This window comes from Pteropus vampyrus, unplaced genomic scaffold, assembly GCF_000151845.1.
Source record: "Pteropus vampyrus isolate Shadow unplaced genomic scaffold, Pvam_2.0 Scaffold242, whole genome shotgun sequence".
NCBI lineage: Eukaryota > Metazoa > Chordata > Mammalia > Chiroptera > Pteropodidae > Pteropus > Pteropus vampyrus.
The window spans coordinates 1,817,309-1,830,069 of record NW_011889023.1 but is presented as its reverse complement, the minus strand read 5'-3'; the positions used below and the strand labels follow the sequence as shown (position 1 = coordinate 1,830,069).

The window sequence follows — 12,761 nt, the reverse complement described above, 5'->3', positions numbered from 1 at the left end:
GAGGATTTCTTTAGCTATGATTCTGATCATAAAATTTATTGGAATGTTTCCATTCTTACCCAAAACGTTAGGCACATTTTGGATTCCTTTTAACTGTTTACAAATAATGCCATTTGGGGGGAAATGAGATTTCATGTTTCTTAAGCTTGCCTAATATATATAAATCATTTTTTAAAACTTTTTATCTATGCAACTTTATTAATAAAACGTAATTTAAAACATATGTAAATAACATGATAAATTTGGCTTAGAATTATCAATGCTATCTTCTTTATATACTTTGTAACTATCCAACATTCGTCCAAAAGAACAAATTTTTCACTTAAGGTTACCTGAGAGTTGTTTTCTCAAAAAGCTATTTTTCAATGACAGTGGATTTCATTTTCATATGTGTTAGTTTGGTTTTGTATAACACAGTTTTCAACTTTTTATGGATTTTGCTTTTGATTTAGGAATATATATCTTTTATTTAAAGGTGTCACAACATAATGAAAGTTGCTCAAGCCAAACTTGAAATGATAAAACCTGAAGAAGTAAACTTGGAGGAATATGAGGTAATGTGCCTTTTGAGAGGCTGAACTGTAGATTGAGGTTGAACTGTCATTCACTGATCTTCCTTTCATTTTAGCAAAATTAAGCACCTGAGAAAATGAGATATAGAGGGATTAAATAACCTGACCAAAGTTTTTCTACAGCTAGCAGGTTACAACTTGTTAATAGAACCTGCATTCTTAAATGCTATACTATATGAAGCCATTTGTATTTGTTTTATAACATCTTTTGGGAGATGCTAGAAATTCATTTTAATCTTTGAATGCCATATATATTTGTCATTATTGGACAGTGTTGTGCCATGAGAAAGAATGCACACTAGCGTACTAATATTGTGCTTACAGTAATTTTTGTGCACAAAATTCTCTTTGTATTTTCTTTGGCTTTAAAATTAATACTTTTTAAAATCTTTACCAATTCAACTACTAGTATCTCTTCAAACTTTTACATTTAACTTTCTACTATATATAGTATATGTGTGTGTTTGTGTGTGTGTGTGTGTGTGTGTATTGTTAAATATGTATAATACTTCATTCATATATGTATATAGTCTTTTTTATTTCTAAATCTAGAATTTTTAGTTGCTTTCATGAGTGCCTTTGATTAATGTTTGATCCCATTTACAAACTTAATTATTTTAAATTCCCTTAAATAGTGTATTTCACCATATTATAACAGATAGAAGAAAAGATATAGAAAACACTCATTTTTGATGAAAGCCCTTAGCTAACCTGGAAAATAGGTAACTACTTTAATCTGCTAAAGAGTGCCTCAAAAAACATAACACAACAAAATTACAGCAGCAAATATATATAAATTGTGAACATTGAAAGCTTTCCTTTGTGATGAGGAAAAAGACAGGGATATCTGCTATCTTCAGAATGGTACTGAAAGTTCAAGCAGAACAGTAAGGCAACAGAAATCAGCATAAAGGAAAAGATTGGGAAAGAAGAAACGAAATTATCATTATTTGCAATTTTATACCTAGATAAAATAAACAAAATCTACTGATAAATTTATTGGAACTAATAAGAGCTTTGTGACATGCAACCCTATGCCAAATATAATTTTATTCCCTGACACTAATAACAAGCAGAAAATTAAATTTTAAAATGACATCATTTGGAATAGCATCCAAAATTATGAAATATCTAGAAATAAATTTAACAAAGAATTTGCATGATTTTAGGAGACATTAAAGAAGACCTGAATTAATGGATAATATATATCATGTTTGGAAAACTTGGTTTTGTAAAGATGACAGTTTTCGCCTAAATGATTTATTGATTCACTTCAGTCCCTTTCCAACTTCTAGCAAGTTGTTTTAGGAAGTTTGATAAGCCGATTCAAAAATTTCAAGGAAATGCAAAGATCTCAGTCTAGCCCTGACATTCTTGAAGAAAAAGATAGAAGGGCTTTTTCTATGAGGAATCAATTAATGTTAACATAAGAATTGGTAAATTATAACAACAAAGCATCCTAGAAGATCTAAGAACATATCCATAAATAAATGGACACATGATACATGCCAGAGATGGCAAGCAAATCGGTTGCTAACTCTGCCTTGTCCCCAAAATTCAAATTGCATGGGACTTAATTTTTAATTGTGATTTGATTCTGCAGTTCTTCTGCAAAGTTGCTTCATCATTTTAGATTCAGCATATTTTTATTCTGAAAACTCATATTCTAACTGCGGAGCCATTAAATCTAACACATAACATGTTTTGGGATTTTGTATATCTCACATATCTTTGTTTTTCTCTAAGGCAAAGGTTATCAAACCTTGGCCTGCAGACCACATCCAGCTAACCACCTATTTTTATAAGTAAAGTTTTATTGGAACACAGCCATTTGTTTATGTGTCTTTTCATTCGTTAGTCACAGAGTTGAGTAAACAGACCGCATGGCCTGCAAATCATAAAACATTTAATGTTTAGCCATTTATAGAAAAAGTTTACCTACTCACAACTTCTAAGGCAATTCTGATGACAATAGAATGGCAATCTGAATATTTTCCCCAGGAAAGCTAACTTTATACTTGTAAGACAAATTTTGCCTTTGTTATTAAGGTCTAATTGTATGAAAATTATGCCTCAGAAAATTAAAATTAAAAATTAAAATGGTTTATATCAGGGAGAATATAGTTGGCCAATAACTGATCTGTCTTTATGTTTCTTACTTTAATTTGCTTATAAGAATGTGTACATAAAAGCTTTTATTGTTAGTATCTCTTTTAGGATAATTCTATCGTGTATTTTAGTTGTGGTTTTCTTTGAATCAATTTTTAATTAAATAAGTTAAGAAAAAAATCATGATTTTTTATTTGTTTTCTAAAATTATAGAATGTCATTTCTGAATTGTTTAGTCCTATGAGATGCCCCATAATTGTTTTTTTATTTTTTTAAGATAGGGTAGTGAAACGTGAAATGTGTCTATCCTTTTCACTGTATCTCAAAAGAATAAACTATTCAGCTACTACATTTAAAATCAAATTTAAAACAAATTTGGCAAAATTAAAAGGTTAAATAAATTCATTATAACTATAACTTTTTTCCTTTTAGTTTCTTGAAATTTGGCATCAAATAACAGACTTCAAGCTTTGATTTATATTAGAGTAGTAACTTCCATTTACCTCTTACTTTCAGTGTGATACAAATGTATAATAATATTTAATATGCTTTTATACTGAGAAATTTTGAGAGAAAGAGAACCTGGTTGATTATCCTGTCCTTGTATTTCAGTTATCTTCTAATGAGATCTTTGTTGTTTAATTCATCTGTATCTAATAATTTTTATATTTATTATTTTACTAATAAATAGTCTTGTCAGAAATTAAAACCTTGATTTAAGTCAAGTTTATCTTAATTTTGAACTCTTTGCTTCTATTAATTCAAATAGTTATCAGAACAATATATTACTTTATGAACGGTTTTATTAGAGTTTTAATATCTTTCTCTGTATGCTATTAATATTTTTTTCACCTACAGGAGTGGCATCAGGAGTATAGGAAATTCAGGGAAACAACCATGTATCTCATAATTGGACTAGAGAATTTTCAGAGAGAAAGGTAAGGAAAAGTTGACACATCCGAAAAAAAGAGCTTAATTTTTGTACTTAATTCTATTCAGCTATGACCTTATCTATAGAAAAGATTTTATTCACAATAGGTATTTTTAATAAACATTTTATTTTAGAACAGTTTTAGGTTTACAGAGAAATTTCACAGTTAATACAGCGAGTTTTATTTTAAATTAAATGTGTAAGGTTGGCAATAGTGTCTTTGTTTTTATCAGCTCTCAAACCCTGCAGCTGAAGTTTAGGCATAGATAGGATTAGATGGAACCCAGAAGTCTGCTGGGGACCAAAGAAGCTGGTCTCCAAGCACGTGGAAGTTGTATTCCCTACCTTCAGGCACCTACCTTTCAGGCATTATAAAAAATATAGTTGTAGGAAACTGATCTCTTGTTTTCTAAGTATTGTGACTGCAAACACATTTTAGACTTTTTCATTTAAATTATAAATGATTTTAAAGGCATTTCTACTTATTAAACTATAATATAACTATTATTTTGTTACCAAGAAGAAAAGGTAGATATTGATTTATTTACCATTGCAGATTACTCGCTAGTTTGCATTTACTTATTTCTCCACATATTTCTTAATTTATATCCTTCAACATTAACTTACTTGACTAGCGATTTGTTTTAGAAAGTTTTGTACTGTAAATAATGCCATATTACAGTCATTGAGATAATGATGCTATCTTTTTTAATAACAACATAGACCTTTACTTTTAGAATTATGCTGTCCAACATGGTAAGCCACCAGCCATGTGTGACAATGTAAGTTTAGATTAAAATATTTAAAACTAAAAATTTAATTTATCAGACTAGCCACATTTTGAATGTTCAGTAGCCACATCTGGCTAGTAGCTACTATATTGGCCAATAGATAAAAATACTTCCATCATTACAGAAAATTCTATTGAGGAAGTGTTGCTCTATTCATTAGACAGTACACAATGTTATTTTTTTACACTTATCACAGTTTTAGAAGTTATCACACAAAAATAAAAAGTGTTAATACTCAGATACAAATTATTAAAGTCCTAGTCATTGCATGTAAGAAAATTCACATTGGTTATTGAAATAGGAAACTATTTTGATCAATAGCTCTTTTATTATTACTTTGGTCTAGGTTTTATTTCTTTAATGGGAATATTCAAATTCACATTAGGATTTCTGAGATTTGCACTGATGTAAGAAAAATACTAATATGACATTACAAAGAAAGAATGTCTAAGACCAAAAAGGCATTTTCTTTTTATAGACAAGCTAATCAAAAACAGACTCACAAATATAGAGGACAATCTGGTGACAGCCAGAGGGAAAGGGGGTTGGAAGCTGGGAAAAAGGGTTGAAGGGTTAAAGAAGTAAAAATTAGTAGTTGATAGATGGTCATGGGGATGTGGAGCACAGCATAGAGAATGTGGTCAACAGTAATGTAATGGCTGTATGTAGAGCCAGATCGGTGAAAGAATAATCAGGGAGATCTCTTAATAAACTGTATAAAATGTCTAACCAATGTACTGTATACTTGAAACTAAAAATAAAATGCTAAAAACAAACAAACAAAAATATAAATAAATAAATCCCCCAGTGCAATGACTTTGTCAAAGTCACACAACTAACTAGGGAGAGAAAAACTAAAATAGAGACCTCTGTACTCTTGTATAATTTAATGAAATCAGATAAGCACAAAAAATGTTATTCATTTACCTTTTTCTTTAAGAATTAAAAAGATGAAACTATCACTTTCAAACTCTCTACAGTAGCGTTTACATTAGCTTATTTTATTAACATTTGTTAATGGTCTTTAAGATATAACTGTAACTGGAAAGTACATTGAAATTTCATAATTTTCTTATTCTCAAATGTATACTTGTTCAGAGTCAGTATTCTAGTATACCAAATGTTAAATTGGAAAGATCAGATAGAAAGTTAGTAACGATAACAAATAATGTTTGTGGAACATTGTAAAAAAAAAAAAAAAAAAAAGTTAATTTTATCACTTTAAATACAGCAGTTACCATAGCTAGCAGCATGTAAAATATTGCCAAAATTTTGTGTCAAACTTATTTTTAATGAATACATAACCATTAAAAGCCATGAATAGAATATTGATTGATGGGTTATTGTCAATTCTGTGAGTAGTGAAGTAAAATCATGTTTTTTGCAACCATGATTTTACAGAGTATAAGGAAACATAAAGTATGCCAAGCTACGATCTTATTTTATCTTAAATAAGAATGTGGTTAACTGGACTGCTGAATCTTATTCTGATCTATTTGAAAATGTATTGATAATATTTTAAAACATTTTGTGCACCTCAGTAGAAAATTAGAACAAGGTCATGGTTTCAGGGCTATTCTTGAAAAGGTGACGAGGTCTAGGAGGCCAGATATGAATGTCATTCAGGAGATACCTTTTTAACAGGAAACTTAATAGCTATAAAAGAAAAAGTAGATGTGCCAGCGAATTACTTCAACTTAGTTGCATAAAACAACGTTTGATATGATCATCCTTTCTTTTTAATTTCATAACTAAAACAAAAAATATTTAGCTGAGACTGTATCCATATTATTTCAAAACAAAGTTTCATAATCTTAAGTTTTCTCGAAAACAAATTCCTGGAACAAGCCATTTTCAAATAACTTATTTTTTAAGACATAGTTTCAAACATGTAATTCTATTTGTCACAAATGTATGCATTAAGTTCCAAATGTACATTTAATCTTTGGCATATAGCACTGATTTATATCTAAGTACATGAAATTAAATAATAAACAGTACCACTGATTAGCAGTGTATGCTAGAGTTTAAAGATAGTTTTTCTTTACAATATTTCACTTGTTATGATGCTACAGTTTTCTGAATTAATCTATGGGGAGATATGATTGGACAAACTGAAATAATGATGGTATCTTAAACTATTTTCTGTATGTCAGTTATACAAATATATAGCTGTATGTATTTTGTCCTATTGCATGTTAGAAGAAGGATAATTATTTTAGAGGCAATTATAACACTTAAATATTTTTCCTCTCCTACCTTTTTTAAAACTAGTTTGAACTTCATAATATCTAGATTTAATTAATATAACATGAATATTACTTATATTAAATATAATACAAAGGTCTACCCTGTCAGCTTTTTATGTTAGTGTTTTCTTTTGTTTCTTTGCATCCCACTAATTTCCCAGATTTAGAAGCATTCTTTTACCTCTCTACTTCCATCATCTCCTTTAGATATTCTCCTTTCTACCTGTAAATTTGTCTCAACGACTAGAACTATACCTGATAGAAAAAAAACCTAACCAAATAGTCACTGAATGAATCAAATAATGTTTGTTATCAAAAAACAAACACCCTCCTTCATACAAAAATGACATGTTGTTAAACAAATAGCTTGTTGACTTGCACAAGGTCTTAATTTTGAATCTAAGTGAAAGACATCAGGAAAATAAATGCCAAAGCAGACAAAATGAACTTCATGAATTCATCATTTATGGCTTTTCTTCCAAATTTTTTTGTTTTGTTTTGCTATTTGATTTTCATTTTTTATTTTTAAGATGTTAACTATCTTCTAGTTTCAAATGTATTTGTTTTTAAAACAATGCTCTCAGGCATACAGTGCATTAGATGGTCTTTTTTATTGTAATGTTCTGGAAAATCTAAATTTAAATGTTTATTTAAAATGTTTTATAATTCTAGTTGACTTTTAAAATGTGAAATACTAATACTATATGTTTTTCTTTATTTTTAAGTTATATAGATTCCTTGCTATTCCTTATCTGTGCCTATCAGAATAACAAAGAACTCTTGTCCAAAGGCCCATACAGAGGACATGATGAAGAGTTGATATCACATTATAGAAGAGAATGTTTACTAGTAAGTTGAATGTACATAGTATGTTTATCATTTTGTTTTACATTGGGCAAATTTTCCAGACTCATATAAGTGATTGACTCTATAAACTCTGATGGGGTAAGAATCATGATGATGCCTATAATTTGGGTCTACTCCCTTAAGATAGGAGAATACACTCAATTCTTTATCCCTTCTTTATGGGTCCTAAGTGTTGCATGTGATAAATCCTAATGTTCTCAAAATTGGATCAGAAGGATTACATTTTTATATTAGCTTTCTTCATCCCTCTACCAGTCCCTTTTTTGGTGGGAGAGGAGGGGCTGCATAGAGCACAAAGAATTATCATTATTTCAGAAAAGTAATAGCTATTTCTGAATTTTTATAAGTAGCAGTATATGTGGTACATATAAGTCAAAGGATCATTGTAATACAATATATTTTTTCACCTAATCATTAGTTTACTCCTCAAATATTTTCACTTTGTGCTGAAATATTGCTGCTATTATAAACTTTTTAAAAGTCTTTATAGCAGTTTTTTTTTGTTTTTTTTTTTTGGTTATAATACCATATTGGTTGAGTAGAAAGAAGAGAGTCATCAAAGCTATCTGACTTTTTGGTTTTGTGTTTGGCTTTAGGGAATCTTAAGAACATAAACAAGGTTGGTTTCGGACAGATTATATTTAAAGCATTACCAGGACATGTTTTGATTCAGCCTTTCCATTCATCCAATAGTTGCCAAGTCCGTTGATTTCATTTGCTTCACCATTTTCTATACCTTCTTCTTCATACCCGTTGTACTTCTGCCTTAGTTGAGACTCATCTTCCTTCCCCTGTCTACCTCTCTCTTTCTTGACTTCGATCACTACTCCTTTCCAGTCTGCTCTCTAGTATACTACTGCCAGAATTTTCTGAAAACAAACTCAGTCATACCAAACCTAACATAAAGTTTCAGAATAATAGTGATGTCTTTCATATTGTAAAATTATAGTAGATACTTCAAGGCTTATCTTATCTAGTCTTCTTAACCACTATGTAAGGAGGTATAATAGTATTCTATTTTTCAAGTAAAGAAACTGAAGCCAAGAGATTACTTTTTTGCTCAAGGTTAAATAATTGGTTAGTGGCTGAGTTAGATGTTTAGCATAAGCCTCTCTACAAAGTAAAGATAAATTGCACAGGAATGACATAATACAAAGATAAACACTATAATTTTTGTATTTGAAATTCAGCTTAAAATTATAATTATTTAAAAATTATATTTATCATGCTATAAATATAAGATTTCAAATCTAAACCCTTAAATAGATAGCTCTTATTTTACCTATATTCCTTATCTATCTCGTACGTCTGTTTCTTTACCACTTCCCCGTTCTCCTATATCAGGGGTCAGCATACTTGGCCTGCACCAGTCTGTCACTCAGTTTTGTAAATAAAGTTTTATTAAAACACAGCCATACTCATTCATTTACATATTACATATGGCTGCCTTTGTGCAACAGTGACACGGTTGAGTAATTGCAACAGAAACTATATGGCCCTCAAAGCCTAAAATATTTCCTATCTTGTCCTTTACAGAAAAAGTTTGCTGATCCTATACCAAATTATAAGCTCCATGAGAGTTTTCTGTATTAATCACTTGGATACCCCTGCATCTAGAACAGTTTCTGGCATATGACATGAACTCAGTAAAAAATTTTTAACGGGATAAATGAATTAATTGATTATGTTTTTGTACCAAGGAATATAGCAGTACTATTCCATTGATATTTATAGAGAAGATGATGAAGAGTTTTAAAAATTAATATGGAGTCTGAATTTCTTTATTTTTAAAATTACTTTGAGTGCTTATTAAATTTTAGAATTGGGAGAAGTTCACCTCTGGAGAATAAATAAAAATTGACCCCTGTAATGATAATCAAAGTGATATAAGCTGAACATAAACTTTAAAAACATAATAACAATATTTTCCCCACTTCTTATTTCTGTTGTTATGAATATAGCTTTTTCTAAGAGATTTTTCATGCTAGGACAAGTTGAGATAATTTTTCCTGATCGCCCTTTTTTCTAATGCTGTTTGTGAACATACTGTGTTGTCTTCAGTATTAACACTTATGGGTATTTTTATTTCATTAAAAAGGAAACAAATCTGTTCTTTTTCTCATTGCATTAAGAAATTAAATGAGCAAGCTGCAGAACTATTTGAATCTGGAGAGGATCGAGAAGTAAACAATGGTCTGATTATCATGAATGAGTTTATTGTCCCATTTTTACCCTTGTTATTGGTGGATGAAATGGAAGAGAAAGATATACTCGCTGTGGAAGACATGAGAAATCGATGGTGTTCTTACCTTGGACAAGAAATGGAATGTAAGTTTAAGGTGTTAGCACCCACCTTAGTTGTTGGGATTAAGTGCAGAATTAGATGTTATTTATCCTATAAAATTCACATCATTACTTTTTATTTCTAAACTAAGCCATGCACTCTTCCTTTGCCATTTATATTTTACCTCTTTCCCCAAAATAGTAATTATTTTAAATATTTTGAAATGAAACATTAACTGATCACTCCAAATTAAGAAATCACATTGAAGATGATCGTTTATCTCCCTCGCTCTCTGTCCTTAGTTACCTCTAATTGTATTTGCAGCAAACCTTCAAGAGAAGCTGACAGATTTTCTGCCAAAATTGCTTGATTGTTCTACGGAGATTAAGGGTTTCCAGGAGCCACCGAAGTTACCTTCGTATTCCACGCATGAACTGTGTGAGCGATTTGCCCGAATCATGTTGTCGCTCAGTCGAACTCCTGCTGACGGGAGATAAACTGCACACACTTTCCCTGAAAACACTGTATAAACTTTTTTTTAGTTCTTAACCCTTGCCTTCCTGTCACAGGGTTTGCTTGTTGCTGCTATAGTTTTTAACATTTTTTTTTTAATTTTAATAACTGCAGAAGAAAATAACTATACAAACTTTAGCCAGATTGCAAACAATAAAGCTGAGAATCGCATGGCACTCAGACTTTGTTTTAACCAGAACTCATGTATAATTACAAATCTGATTGATTTTATTATGGCAAAACCATGTTTTTGCCACCTTTCTGTTACAGTATTATTTTGCTTTTATCTTTATCTACAGCTTTCCATTCAGTCTGGATTCTTCCATGACTACAGCCATTTAAGTGTTCAGCACTGTGTACGATACATAATATTTGGTAGCTTGTAAATGAAATTGAAGAATAAAGTTTTATTTATGGCTACCTATGTGTTTGTAAGCAGGTATATTGTATATTAGTGTATTATTTTAGATATAATATATAAACGAATTTGGGTGATTGTTTAAGATCGGGTGATGAATAGATTATTACAGACTTAATTTTGCTCTAATGTTGGCACATTGAAAATTTACTAAATATATGACACTTAAGTGTATCTATATTTTTGACTAAGTTTTTAAACTTAATATGGCACCTAAACGTGCTTTGAATTCAAATCAGGTTTTCACTGAAGTGAGTGGCTAATATTTAAGTCAAGTACACTGAAACTTTTAACTTTTTCTTAGATTAACCTTTTATTTTTTTATGTATTTACAAATAATATAGCAAGGTGATTAATTCAAGAGATACCGGAGAAAAATACTTGAATAAGGGCTATTTAATAGTGACACTTATAATAAATATGTATATGTATATATACACACAAACATACACACATTCCTCATAATGGAGGACAATGTTTCGCCTTATATAATCATTCTATTTTTGTAAATTGTATACCACTTTAATTGAAAATGTTCTCTACTAATCAATGCTGTGAAATGAAGTTGATATTGTTGAACTAGAAGTTATGAGTATCTTACCTGCTTTTATTGACCTCCTTTTCAAAAAGGAAAAGCTGTAGAAATTTTATAGATGGAACTTCTGTTTAAAATCAATGAAGTAATGTTGTAAATGAAAATCAATGCTTTAAAGGTAATCATGTTACCAACGACCTATTTTTGAATTTATAAAAATTTCTTTATAAACAATACTTTGTTAGCGTAGTAAAATATATCATTATACTATGTGTATGTTTGTTATAGCGTCGCCAAAACTAGTGCTTTTTATAAGTGCTTCTCACAAAAGATGCTGGATGGAAGAGGAAGAGGAAAATATTAAGCTGTTTCATGATGCTCCTTATAAAGGTATCAGTGTACTACTGAGGTATTAGTGACAAGAAATTGGTACTATTTCTATTATAAAGTTAGATTTTGCATATTGTAGCTATCAAAATGTGTTTTAGTTTAGATTTTAAATTCTCTAATTGAGCAGAATTAGTATTCTGCATTGGTTTTCAAGTCCTGTCAAAAGTTTAGAAATTTCATATGTATCATCAAAGCTTTTATAAATTATCTTCAATATTTTATGATATTCTATCATAACAGCAAAGTAGTTTGTGTTTGCTGTATAACTGACTAGTGAGACACAAAGTGCTCAAACACCATATGGAAATTACTCCTTTTATAAGCCACATACAGGGAATTACATGTGGCTCATGTGCTGAAGGTAAGTATTATTATTACATTTGCTTTGTAGTTAAAAGCCATTTTATTCATTCCTAGTAATGAATCTGAAGTACTTATTTACAGAAGTGACCTTTTTCAAGACCTGGGGAAACTGCTTGTTTTTATATCAGCTTTTAATCTAGTCTTAAGATTTAGGTCAATAAAATTTCTTATAATTTACTGGGCTAAATTTAATTTATAGCTTGTAATTTAAAACTTGGAACTTCATAAAGCTCTCGTCCATGGCAGATTTCATTTTGGTTTAAGTGACTCATTTTGATTACTATAATCCTCTCTTCCTACTCCCCCAAAATTATGCTTTGAAATAATTCTGTATAGATTTCAAATAGGTAGAACTTAAGACTTGTAGGAACTTCTTTAAAACACAAGGTTTAGGACAACTGTAATCATGAGGGAACCTGTGAGACCCCACTAATACTTTTCAAATTCATTAAAATACTATAATGACCATACACTAAATCAGTAGTTCTCAAAATATGGTCTCAGACTGGCAGCTTCAGCAACATTTGGGAACATGTTAGAACTGAAAATTGTTGAGCCCCACAGCAGAACTACTGACTCAGAAACTCATCACATGATCTGTGGTCTCACAAGTCCTTCAGATGATTCTTATATTGCTAACGTTTGAGAACCATAGCACTAAATAAAATTTAGACGCATTTAATAAACCCTAAATTGATGCTATTTAATTACCATTCACTTGTGATCCCTTGTTTGTCGG

At 30.1% G+C, this 12,761-nt stretch overlaps 1 protein-coding gene across 8 annotated transcripts in view; it reads left to right on the top strand.

Moving 5' to 3' along the window:
• Window positions 1-12,199, top strand: part of USP25 (ubiquitin specific peptidase 25) — a 91,469-nt gene extending 79,270 nt beyond the window's left edge. For all 8 annotated transcript variants that reach the window (XM_011374254.2, XM_023519973.1, XM_023519972.1 and 5 more), the window contains 5 exons: window positions 476-554; window positions 3,540-3,619; window positions 7,378-7,501; window positions 9,652-9,847; window positions 10,128-12,199. In XM_011374254.2, the coding sequence (XP_011372556.1) occupies window positions 476-554; window positions 3,540-3,619; window positions 7,378-7,501; window positions 9,652-9,847; window positions 10,128-10,300 (652 nt within the window). In that variant the 3' untranslated portion in view covers window positions 10,301-12,199. The remainder of the gene's footprint in view (window positions 1-475; window positions 555-3,539; window positions 3,620-7,377; window positions 7,502-9,651; window positions 9,848-10,127) is intronic.
• The last annotated feature ends 562 nt before the right edge of the window (window positions 12,200-12,761 follow it).